Source organism: Puma concolor, chromosome D1 (assembly GCF_028749965.1).
Source record: "Puma concolor isolate L17-30 chromosome D1, mPumCon1.1.hap2, whole genome shotgun sequence".
Classification (NCBI taxonomy): Eukaryota; Metazoa; Chordata; class Mammalia; order Carnivora; family Felidae; genus Puma; species Puma concolor.
The window spans coordinates 110,644,774-110,657,755 of record NC_141676.1 but is presented as its reverse complement, the minus strand read 5'-3'; the positions used below and the strand labels follow the sequence as shown (position 1 = coordinate 110,657,755).

The window sequence follows — 12,982 nt, the reverse complement described above, 5'->3', positions numbered from 1 at the left end:
GTGTCTCCCTCTCTCTCTGCCCCTCCCCCGTTCATGCTCTGTCTCTCTCTGTCCCAAAAATAAATAAACGTTGAAAAAAAAAAACCCGTTTACTAAGTATCTTCTCTGTAGATGACTGAGCCAAGTATGGAGATATAACCATAGATAAGACAGATGGTTCGTATGTTCGTGGAGCACGTGATCTACTGAGGGAGATGGGTGATTAAAGAAGCAAGTTAATGGTGGGATGAAGGCCCATCTAAGGGAAACACAGCTGCTCTGGGACTCAAACAGGAGCACCCAACCGAATCAGAAGAAAGGATGATGGAGGAGGTCTGAGAAGGCTCACTAGGGGAAGTGATGTGTCCAAAGCAGAGGCACTCAAATATTGGGGCGTCTCACAACTGCCAGGACCACTGTTCAAGAACACAGAGGCTGGGGACACCTGGGTGGCTCAGTCAGTTAAGTGTCCGACTTTGGCTCAGCTCATGATCTCACAGTTCATGGGTTCGAGCCCTGCGTTGGGCTCAGAGCCTAGAGCCTGCTTCGGATTCTGTGTCTCCCTCTCCCTCTGCCCCTCCCCCGTTCATGCTCTGTCTCTCTCTGTCCCCCCAAAAAAATAAATAAACGTTGAAAAAAAAAATTAAAAAAAAAAAAAAGACAGTAAATTTAGAGTCCTTTAAAAAATAAAGCTGAGCCTTTCTTTCCAGTGTGTATGTTCAGAGACGTCAGACCTTCTCAAGAATCACACACCAGTTCCCCTGATCGTAGTAGCTTCGCAGGACGCGGACGTCACTCAGAGTCTGGCAGGCGGCTTCCAGCTCCCCCTCACGGAACACGTGGTAGAAACGATGAAACACAGGACTTGGGTCATGGGATCCTCCCGGACCAAACGGCTCAGCAGGTTTTTCTTTCCCAGGGTTGCCCTTAAGGTGCCAGGGAACCAGTACGTCTTGAGAATGAAAAGAAGTCCTATTAGTGTGAACGGGGAGCTTGGAATGAGTAACTTCCCTTGAATTCCGCCCTCCCTCCTGGAAGTCACTGATGGAGGGCATTCGACATGCTGGCTCCTTATGGCCTGTGTCAGGCACTTGCTCCACAAGCAACTCTGGGCCTGGCGTATCGCTGCTGACCTCCTCCTCCTTCCCCTGGCTCATTCTGTTTTCTCTAAGATACTTGGATTTCTTCTTATTATATTCTTGTTCCATTGCCCAGACATAAACGAGTGCCTTCCCGCCAGGTCTCAGGAGTCGAACGAGTTCTTGGAGAGCGGCTACTCTGCGCTCCTATGGTAAAAACACACATTGCCGTTTATCAGCCAAGAGGAGATACAGAGGAAACAGGAAGTTGGACTGGCGATAGCACTGCTTTTCATTACGACGAACAGCTCAGAAAATCTACCAAAATATAAATATAAAATAAAATAAAAAACAAAAAAGAAAAACAAGAGACGGGAAATCTTCTGAGGGGAAAAAGTGTTGAAGAAATAAGGAAAAGGACATTTTTATTTGTGTTAATTAGAGGCATAGAGGGTTTGCCACTTGGTTTTGTCCTGCGTTCAGTTCAGTCACAAGGTGCGTGGGGACTGCTGGTAATGCCAACACAGGGCGATTTATAAAATTATCACTGAGATTAAGGGAGAAACCACCCACACACAGGAAAAATAAGATTCTGTTTTCTTATAAGAAAAATATAAAATATTAAATTCACTTATTTTTTTTAAGTTTATTTATTTATTTTGGGGGGGGGGGGACAGTGCAAGCGGGAGACGGGCAGAGAGACATGAAGATGTGGAGGTCGATCCCACGAAGCATGAGATCACGACCTGAGCCGAAATCAAGAGTCAGACACTGAACCAACTGACCCACCCCAGCGCCCCTAAATTCACTCATTTTAAAATTAGGGACCTGTGTGCCTAACTAAAAGCATGAGTAATATACCACCAGCAGCTAAATACCTGAATTTTGAGAAGAGAAGAAAAGCAGAATGGGAAGGAGAGGACACATGTCAGGGCTGCGGAGAAGGGCCGGGAAAGGCAGGTGGGGCACGGACAGAGAAGAGGCTCAGAGGCCGAGGAGAGACTGCTGGGGAGGCGCAGGGCCGATGAGCGCCTCCAGCCCCTGACAGCCAGAGCGCCGTGGCCCCGGATTCGAGGACACAACGATGAGGAAGGCTCAGGGCGGGTGGTGGGCGGTGGGCAGAGGGCAGAGGCCCACCGCAGCGGGGCACCTCACTTCCTTCCACGCGCTTTCTCAGCAAAGGGGGCAAACCACATAATGAGGAAAGAGAAGGGAAAGAAAAGAAAAGCTAAAATAGGGTCCACGTGGGTGAAATCCATGAGCATTTCCTGCCACCACAGCCACGAGGTCTTGGAGAGAGAGAGAGAGAGAGAGAGACAGCACTCACCGCTGTTGCAAAATGGTGAATAACAGCAACGGAGACGCAGGCATCACAGGCCCCGCTGCGGATGGGCACAGCCAGCGCGTCGCAGACGAAGGCCTGGAAGTGCCGCTCTCGACAGATGTCCACGAGGCTCTGGCTCCGATCACAACCGATCTGTAACAGGCAGAAGCGACAAATCTCACAACCCCTTGTTTAAACGTCATGGGAAATTAAGAGCACTGGGCTTCTTCATTACCATAAAGTGAGGGCGCAGCCCTCGTATGCACCGTGAAGCGGGTAAAGCCAGGGTTTACCAGTTCTTACAGCCGGCACAAAGTCAGATTGCGTCGTTTAGGGGGCAGCTTTTATTATCTTACCAGGTACCAGACTGAGCTCAAAGTAGCGAACGGAAAGAAAACGACTAGTATAAAGATGGCAGCAGTGGAAATGGAAAGGCCTAATTGCCCTCTAATCGATCACCAACCTAGATCCTTATGTGAGATCGCATGTATAAAAACGAAAACTATTCTGTAAACGCAGACATTCGGTCCTTTGTAGGGACCTACAGATGTCCCTCATCACTACACCAACGATACTGTGCTGGCCCAGATAGCAAGAGGGTGGCTGGGATTTGTGCCTGCTTCTTTTTACTTTTCAGTACATGTTACTGTACAATCAGAAAATAAAACCCCAAAACAACAAAAAAGTAAAATAACTTATTTCATTTTTTAAAGCTATTGAGTCTTGTTCTGCTAAACACCTAACCCATATAAATCAGGAATGAAGTGCTGAATTCAAAATCTGTCAAGTGCTATCTAATTACACCTTGCAGTCTAAGCGAACCGTCCCTAGGGAAAGGCAGCATGAAGGCAGCTCGCAGCCTCCCTTCATGTCCCTGAGCAGGGACCTCACGTGCCTTTCTGCCTGTGTCTGCTTCTGCGGGAAGCATCTGGGCACCGCGGCAGCCTCTCTCCTCTCTACTTTGGTTGTTACTGTTGTGTTCAGTTTTGCTGTTTGATTCTGAGGGCACCATGTGTGTGCACACATGTGTGTGCGTGTGTGCGTGTGGAGGGGAGGGAGAGAGCATGTACGCAGTGTGCACACGTGAAATGAGGGAGGACAGGGAAGGTGGGCAGGGCATCAGAAAGGTTAAACCACTAATTAATAATTATCCCCAGACAGTTCTTTACTCACTCTCTACAAAACAGAAAAAGAGATGTGAAAGCAGGTTTCATCAGATAGCAGTGGCCACCTCGACCTTGTGTTTACTCATCTGAATTTCTGATGCAGTGAGCACTGATTGTTAGGGTTCCCTTGGTCTATGTGAGAATAAGAAGCATGAGTCCTCATGTCAAAACAACTCTTTTTTTTAAGTTTTTTTTTTTTAATGTTTTTTCTTATTTATTTTTGAGACAGAGACAGACAGAGCATGAACGGGCGGAGGGCCAGAGAGAGAGGGAGACACAGAATCCAAAGCAGGCTCCAGACTCTGAGGTGTCAGCACAGAGCCAGATGTGGGGCTCAAACTCATGGACCGCAAGATCATGACCTGAGCTGAAGTTGCATGCTTAACCGACTGAGCCACCCAGGTGCCCCTCAAAACAACTCTTATTAAGTTAATGGACACTGCCAGGCTACTCATAATATGAATTTGCTCAATTTCTAATTGGTATTAAACAGCTTCTATATTCTATCCCAGAGCTGCATTTATTTTTGAAGCATAATAAAAGGTACCACACTAGAGGTAAAATATAGCAATTTCCCTTTGATATATTTTAAGACAAAAAAGTCCCAGGGTACCTGCGTGGCTCTGTAAGTAGAGCAACTGACTCTTAGTTTGGGCTCAGGTCACGATCACATGGTTCGTGGATTCGAGCCCCACATCAGGCTCTGTGCTGACAGTGTGGAGCCTGCATGGGATTCTCTCTCTCCCTCTCTCTCTCTGCCCCCCAACCTGTACTCACTTGCTCTCTTTCTCTCTCTCTGCCTATCTCTCTCTCAAAATGAATTAAAAAAAAAAATGAAAAAGTACCAAGGGCCCATTAATAACAGGGGCCCAATTCCCAAATGATTGCTGTCTTTAACTATGTAAGATACGTTAAGTGCTTTATTATTCCTTGTATTTATTTTCACCCATATTCTATACCACTGAGCTAGCAGTGACAACATCAAGATGACAACACCACTGAAGTAATATGCATAGTACATTCTAGAGTTTGCCACTGTTTTTATAATAAAATTCAGTTCACGGAATCAGAAGTTTCAAGTATGTCCAACCCTGACAGATTGCTATAAATCTAGCTGAGAGTCGACAGGAAAAAAGTACAACTTTACTACAGAACAAATACCAGGAGATAGAGCTCAACATGGAAAGAAAGTTATTACCCAAGAACCATAGATAAAGCAGAACACGGAGAAGAGCAGCCAAATAAAACAAGAGGAAATATCCCTCTTCCCGCTGCCAGGCTGCTACCGTTACCTGTACAAAGTGCCCCTGTGTGGCAGTGTGAGGGATGGGACAGTCTCAGTCACAAAGCATTAGGTGTAGCGTAAATGTGATTCGTGCCTGGCTCAGAACTTTCATCCTGCGCTTAACTGGCCTGAGTTTTTCATATACTACAGCCAAGTCATCACTATCTTTTTCTCTTTTCTCTTTTTAAATTTCCTTAAGTTTTTATACCAAGGATAGTACCCAGTACTTGAAATTCTCCTTAATGATGTTGCATAATGTCAACAATATGACAGAAAATGGCCTAATTATAAATACTAGCATTCATTAAAAGACTCACGTAAAGCTCTGTTAATTCTGTATGGCAGATGGAGATCAATGACATAAAAACACATACAGGTTGGACTTAAAATGTGTGCTTATACTCCTCTATACTTAAAAAAAAATTTTTTTTCCCTTATGTTTTTTTAAGTGGTCTCCACGCCCAGAGTGGCGCCCTAACACAAGGCTTGAACCCACGACCCTGAGATCAAGATGTGAGCTGAGATCCAGTCAGACACTTAACCAACCGAGCCACCTAGTGCCTGAACTTGTTTATAATTTTTAAAATCTCCAACAAAACGTTAAACATGCAATTCTGGAAGGGCTGGTAAAAAAAAAAAAGAAAAAGTATTCAAACTAGTAATCAAAGGGGCAAACTAGAAAACAAGATCTCGTTTTTCTCCCTCGAAGGTATCAAAAATATTTTAAAACCACAGTACACCATGGTGACGGCAGTCACAAAACTTGCTCTCAAAAGTGCTAGTGATGTTACAAATGGACTCCACCCATTTTCAAAAGCAGTTTGGCACACCGCTTTTCAAGGAAGATAAAAATGTTCACAACTTTTGACCCAATAATTGTTCTTCTAAAAATTCATCCTAAAAAAAGAAATAATCCAACATATGGAAAAAGCTAAACAGGATTTAAAAAAGGGGGGGGGGCCTTTTACTGGGGCACCCGCTAAATCTTACAGCAGATTCTCTGTGCTAATGTACCCACCGCGAAGATACACCCTGAGTCAGGTACTGTTACTACACTGCAGATGAGGAAACCTCCTCTCAAAGCATGTAGGTAGTTTGGCTCAAGTAAGATAGTTAAGCGGCAGAGGAGAGATTTAAACCTGGGCGTCTCTCACTCCAAAAAGCCGCGTTGTTCCTCCTTGTCACAGTATTTCTCAGGGTAGATTCTCATTACTGTGTTATTTATAACAACTTCACACTGAACATGAGGAACCATCAAGTAACACAAAGAGCATCATAAAGTCCGGGAACCATGTAAGGCCACACAGCAAAATGGAAATATGAAGCAATACAAATGAGTTATTGAGCTGTACTCATACTCATGACGATATAAACATTACAGGAAAACACTGGAACGATCTTTCTCACAACAAACTGGTTTATTAGGGTGTTAAGATTATAGGTAAACACCTTTCCTTCCATCTTCGGAACTGCAGCTACATTATTTTTATTGCTTAGAAAACACAACATTTTTAAAACTACTAAGAAAACAAGCAATTACAGGGAGATCAGACGGGCAGTACACAGTTGAGAGAGCCGGGGAAGAGTCAAAGTCAGTCCAGTACAGTGAAAACAGCACTCGGAACTCGCGAGCTGAAGTCTGGCTCCAGCAGTAACTAGGCGAACAACCTAGGAAAGCCATATGGTATCTCAGAGTTTCTGTTTCCTCATCATAAAAATGCCTACTTCTCAAGGTTCATATGAGAATCAAACAAAATGATGTAAACTAAATATTTCACTAACCACAGCAGGGCTATGCAAATGCTATCATTATTATTATATAGAACAAAGAGTGGACAAAAACTCGCATCCCAGAGTCTAGATACAAAGAGAGATCCTTGTATCCTCAAGGTACATTACTCTGGAGGAAGGCCCACCCACTTACATGTTGTCGCATTTCCTCCAAGATCACACAACATGGCATTGTGTATACTCTGCTTTCCATGTAAGAAATTGAGGGTGAATTCACAGGTTTGCTCCTCACCATTCAACAAACCATTAATAAGCTTCTATCACGTGCCAAGTAGGTGGACAACAAAACAGACACGATTTCAGGGCACCTGGGTAGCTCAGTCGTTAAATGACTGACTCTTTTGATTTGGGCTCAGGTCACGATCTCATGGTTCGTGGGACTGAGTCCCACGTTGGGCTCTGCACTGAAGGCACGGAGCCTGGTTGGGATTCCCTCTCTCCCTCTGTCTCTCCGCCCCCTCCCCCCTCCACATAAATATTTTTTTTTTTTTAATTTTCTAAATCTCTCTTAGCAGAATGCCACAGAGTACAGACTGTGCAGCTGGACATGAGGCTCCAACACTTGTCCTGACACCATGTAACCATGAGCCTGTCATAGCCTGACTGAGCATTCGGTTTCCCATTTGTAAAATGGAGGGAGTAATGCCAGTCTCCCACATTGTGTGAGAACACACAGCACAGCACTAAGCTCACGGGAGGAACCTGTCAATGTTAATATCCCTTCTGTTCTTTCCTTTATTGGCGTAGTCGACAGTTAAAACACAAAACCAAACCAAACCAGAAACATGCAGAAGAGGTTTATATAAACATATCTCCAATTCTTCTAATTATAAATAGGTTCCTGGAGTTATTATTTGCAATCCAGACTATTTAAAGCAACCAAGAAAGTCCCTACAATGGATGAGTCAGGCTGAGCTCTGGGTTCATACTGTCTCAACTCTTACTGGTACTATTATAAAGGCAATAAATCTCTTGAAGGTCTCAAGTTTTGCTTACAAAATTTAACTCTGAAAATAGAGACAACAGCTAGTGCTGATGACAGAAATGAACAGTAACCGATGATGTTATAAAAAATGAAAGCAGTTTATAAAAGTATCTACAAGAGAGCCTAAGCTACTATTTCAAATATGCACTTTAGGGGCCCTGGGTGGCTCAGTCGGTTAATCATCTGACTTTGGCTCAAGTCATGATCTCAAGGTCCATGAGTTCATGAACCTCGCATTGGGCTCTGTGCTGGCAGCTCAGAGCCTAGAGCCTGCTTCAGATTCCGTGTCTCCCCCTCTCTCTGCCCCTCCCCCACTCATGCAGTCTCTCTCTCTCTCTCACAAAGATTAATTTTAAAATAATAAATAAATAAATAAATAAATAAATAAATAAATAAAGTGCTTTATTAAGGAAGTATGTACTAATAATATTAATGACTTTTTAAATTCTGAGACTATCCTATGTTTTAATACCTAGAATGAATGTCTCGGGTCACATTTCCTCATGAATGTCAAGAAACATACATATTTTCAGGCTCAAAGTACATTCAAATACATAGGTTGGAGCCTCAGCAGCTTACAAGAACAGGCTCCCCTATATTGTATATAATTTCATTTCTGGTGTAATGAAAACTGTAAGTCCAACCAGACTTGTAGCTTTCATTCATTCACTGAACCAACACTTACTGAGCCTTCCCGAGAAGTCAGACAGTGCAGGAGGCTCTGGGAATAGCAGACAGGAAGCAATACACGCGGACAGCCACTGATAAAATGAATACGAACAATGGAAGGTAACAGTACTTGTGGCTTCCCCACTCGTCTAAATATATTCTTTCTCGAATAGCTTCAGATTTATGCCTCAGTTTACCAAGAAGTCATTTTTCTCAATTGTAACAGGATAATGTTATCATCATGACTAAGTCAGTGTGGTTGACTTCAACCTAGCTTCTTGGTCACAGATGCTGCCTGACTAGATAAAGTTAAGGGTTATCATCAAGAAAGTGCAAAAGCAGGGGCGCCTGGGTGGCTCAGTCAGTTGAGCATCTGACTTCAGCTCAAGTCATGATCTCGCGGTCTGTGAGTTCGAGCCCCGCATTGGACTCTGTGCTGACAGCTCGGAGCCTGGAGCCTGCTTCAGATTCTGTGTCTCCCTCTCTCTCTGTCTCTCCCCCACTCATGCTCTGTCACTCTCTCCGTCAAAAATAAATAAACATTAAAAAAAAAAAAAAGTGCAAAAGCAGAGCTCATTGAGAAACATTTTGGACAGTGCCTTAAGATTACAAAATCAGAAATATCACTTTGATTTTTAAGTGGCATATCAAAACCTACTTCTTCAACATGAAAAAACATAATTCATTCGATCTTTCTCTTTATAAACTAAAACTTCATCCAAACATAATGACAATATACAACTACTAACATTTTATCGTGATGAAAAGCTATGCTTTTATTTCTGAATGCACAAACCTTTCCTCAAGCACAGGAGTAACTTACTTTGTTGACAGAGGTGTGTGATGTCAAGGATGAGGTGCAAACACATTACGCACAATCTGATGTGCTACAGTAGCCCGTGCGCGTAGATGGCTCTCATTCTCCTCGCCTACTGTCCTCACTCTAGTCCTCCCTCCCTAGTTTGAGAAAGGGAAGCTTCAGTCCTCCCAGAGCAGCGCTGATGTATTTATAATAATGCACTAGTGCAGGGAGAACTTTCTACTTCCCAGCATAGGAGGAAAAAAAAGTCGACCTTAGAAAAAGGAAATTACAGCAACTGAAAACAGAAACGCTGGCATAAGAGACAGGTGAGTTCAGATTCTGGGCCTAGCACTGTAACCTCGGTCACATTTTTTAATCTACTTAAGCTTTAGTTTCCTCAACAGTAAGACACCAATAAATAGTAACCTTTATATTTTCCTACTATGAATAAAAGCACACTTAGATTTGGCGTCAGAGGCATGGGTTTAAATCCCAGTTATATTCCCTAATTCTACAACATTAGGGAAGAATACAGTCTGTGAGCCTCCGTTTCTTCATTAGTAAAAAACCAGATGAAAATATCTGCTTGACAACCGACAGAATCGGAGAAGATAACTGCAAATGACATATCAGGTAAAGGGTTAGTATCCAAAACCTATAAAGAACTTATCAAACTCAACACCCAAAAAACAAATAATCCAGTGAAGAAATGGGCAAAAGACATGAATAGACACTTTTCCAAAGAAGACATCAAGATGGCTAGCAGACACATGAAAAGATGGTCAACACCACCCATCATCAGGGAAATATAAATCAAAAACACACTGAGATACCACCTCACACCTGTCAGAATGGCTAAAATGAACAACTCAGGCAACAACAGAGGCTGGTGGGGATGTGTAGAAAGGGAACCCTTTTGCATTGCTGACGGGAATGCAAACTGGTGCAGCCACTCTGGAAAACAGTATTTTCCAGAGTTTTTTTCCTCAAAAAATTAAAAATAGAACTACCTGATGACCCAGCAATTGCACTACTAGGTATTTACCCAAAGGATACAGGAGTGCTGTTTCAACGGGGCACATGCACCCTAATGTTTCTAGCAGCACTATCGACAACAGCCAAAATATGGAAAGAGCCCAAATGTCCATCGACAGATAAATGGATAAAGATGTGTTGTGTGTGTGCATGTATGTGTATGCATATATGTATGTGTGTGTGTGTGTGTATATATACATATATATACATGTATATTGCTGAGTAATATTCCATTGTGTGTGTATATGTGTATATACATATATATACATATATACGTACATATATATACATATACACATACACACACACACGCAATGGAATATTACTCAGCAATCACAAAGAATGAAATCTTGCCATTTGCAACAACGTGGATGGAACTAGAGTATATTATGCTAACTGAAATTAGTCAGAAAAAGACAAATATCATAGGACTTCACTCATGTGGAATTTAAGATGCAAAACAGAGGAACATAAGGGAAGGGAAGCAAAAATAATATAAAAACAGGGCGGGGACAAAACATAAGAGAGTCTTAAATACAGAGAACAAACTGAGGTTAGCTGGAGGGATTGTGGGTGGAGGGATGGGCTAAATTGGCAAAGGGCATTGAGGAGGACACTTGTTGGGATGAGCACTGGGTGTTATATGTAGGGGATGAATCACTGGATTCTACTCCTGAAATCATTACTACACTATATGCTAACTAAATTGGATGTAAGTAAATAAACAAATAAATAAATAAATAACAGGATTAAAAAAAACAGAAAATATTTGCTTTAACTTTCTCATATTTAGGAGGATCAAAGCAAAGAAAATGGCTTCTATAAATATCCTTTCCAGGGGCACCTGGGGTAGCTCAGTTAGGTGTCCAACTCTTGATTTCCGCTCAGGTCATGATCTCATGGCTCATGGGATTGAGTCCCGTGTCAGGCTCTACGCCGACAGCACAGAGCCTGCTTGGGATTCTCTCTCTCCCGCTCTCTCTCTCTCTCTGCCCCTCCCCCACTTGCAAGCTCTTTCTCAGAATAAACATTAAAAAAAATGTAAATATCCTTTCTAACCTGTAAAGAGTTTTACAGATATAAGATAGTATTACTGATAACATAATCTCAGGAAGCAAAATCTAAGGAAAGGGAAGGGGGAAATTACAAATAATGGCATGCATGCCCACAAATTCTCGGGGAATAAATAAGAATGAGTGCTCATTAATTTTCCATCTGTTGGTTATAACTTTTCTGTAATGGCCTAATCAACAAACAACATTCTATCATAAGGCAGAAGGTGCTAACAACCCTTACAAATAAAGCAAAAGAGAGCCAGAGGCAACAATTACTTGCCATATATAACTCCTTATTGATGCCAAGATACTTTCCGTTTCCACAGCCAACATCAGCCACTAACGAACCACGGGGCAAAGCTTTCAAAAACTCCACCACATGTGGCCAAGGGGTATGTCTTGTGCTGCTGAAGTGCCCAGCAATCTCCTCATAGACTCGGTGGACATACTCTTGCTCCAGTTGTGAGGCTTCTCTTTCGCTCTCTGGAAATGATGGGGGGGTCGCCTTCATCTGGCTGTCACAGACCAAAGGGTAACCTAATGCAAAAATTAAGCAATAAAAACCTTTCATTTTTATCCAAGTGATTCATAAGGTATCATGTTTTCTTAAAAGAACAAGCAAATCAATCCAAATTTGGTGACGGGGGCTAAGCAGGCTCTGATTTATCAGTTTAAAAATAGGTGGTACCTAACAAGTCTAATTATATGTGCAAGGGTCTAACACACACAGAAGGGGAAAAATCCACGTGTGACAGAAATGACTGCAAGACTGCAGGCCATATAATGCAGGTGCCTATCACCACTCAGGATTAAGGGTCCTCTCATTCAGGAAAGCTTCCTGATGGGCCTGGCCCAAAAAGAAGAAATTTAGCTGAACTAACATGATGTAGGGTTTTTCTCTTGGTGGGCAGAGGAGATAGGACTTCTGGGGCCCTCAGACTCTCAGAAAAACAAGCCCTGGGAGCAAAGTGCATTATTTGGTAATGATCACAGGCATTTAAACGAGCACTCTTTGAAACAGTTTGTATGTGTGTTCTCAGTTCTCACAGGAACATCATGAGCTGGTACTATTGCATCCACTTTACAGATGAGGCAACTGAAGCAGAGAACATCAAATAACAATCCTCAAGCAACAAAGATGGCAAGTCATAGAGCCCGAACTGCACCCAGCCGGTGGGAACACCGGAGCCCACATTCTCAGTGACTACAGGTGTCGCCTCCTTCAGTTGAATCAGCAAACTCCAAGGAGAACACCATCAAGTCAAGATGACGAAGGAAATTTAGGATACACTGTTATTCTAATTAACTGAATTCTGAAGTTGTCCTTTGTTCTCTGCAATCATGTCTAATACTCATTTTAAATCCTTGTCTGTTCTCTGCTGTCCTATAATTTCCCTTTATCTTCGGCCAAAGTCCATGATACACATCGTTTTATTCTGGAAAATAAAGGAAAAAGGAGTGGTGTCCCTGGAGAAACCACAGTCAGGACAAAGGAAATAATCAGAAATCGTGAGGCAGCTAAGAATTGGGCTGCAGTGTTCGCGGCTTCAGGAATTCTCCCTGCCTATAGTTAGAGGGTGCTGAGCCTTGAGCAATGGGGCAGGAGATAGCTCTTCTATGCTAATGTGTGAGGTGGAGCTCTAAACAGTTTATGTGGACGTTTCAGAAAAGGGCAGCCACAGAAAGCCTGAGGGCTCTAAAACGTACATGTGAAAACAGACAGGTTACCTTATCTTGGTCACATCAGAATCCGGCACAATATACATTAGAATTATCCTAAACTGATCTTAGGAACATTTTTGTTCTCTTGGA

The 12,982-nt window shown here is 42.8% G+C and overlaps 1 protein-coding gene across 14 annotated transcripts in view; it reads right to left on the bottom strand.

Annotated features, from left to right (window-relative positions):
• Positions 1–633: 633 nt before the first annotated feature.
• Positions 634–12,982, bottom strand: part of ALKBH8 (alkB homolog 8, tRNA methyltransferase) — a 75,337-nt gene continuing 62,988 nt past the window's right edge. For all 14 annotated transcript variants that reach the window (XM_086679228.1, XM_086679224.1, XM_086679234.1 and 11 more), the window contains 3 exons: positions 11,451–11,707; positions 2,386–2,535; positions 634–1,265 (listed from right to left, as the gene is read on the bottom strand). In XM_086679228.1, coding sequence (XP_086535354.1) covers positions 708–1,265; positions 2,386–2,535; positions 11,451–11,707 — 965 coding nt within the window. In that variant the 3' untranslated portion in view covers positions 634–707. The remainder of the gene's footprint in view (positions 1,266–2,385; positions 2,536–11,450; positions 11,708–12,982) is intronic.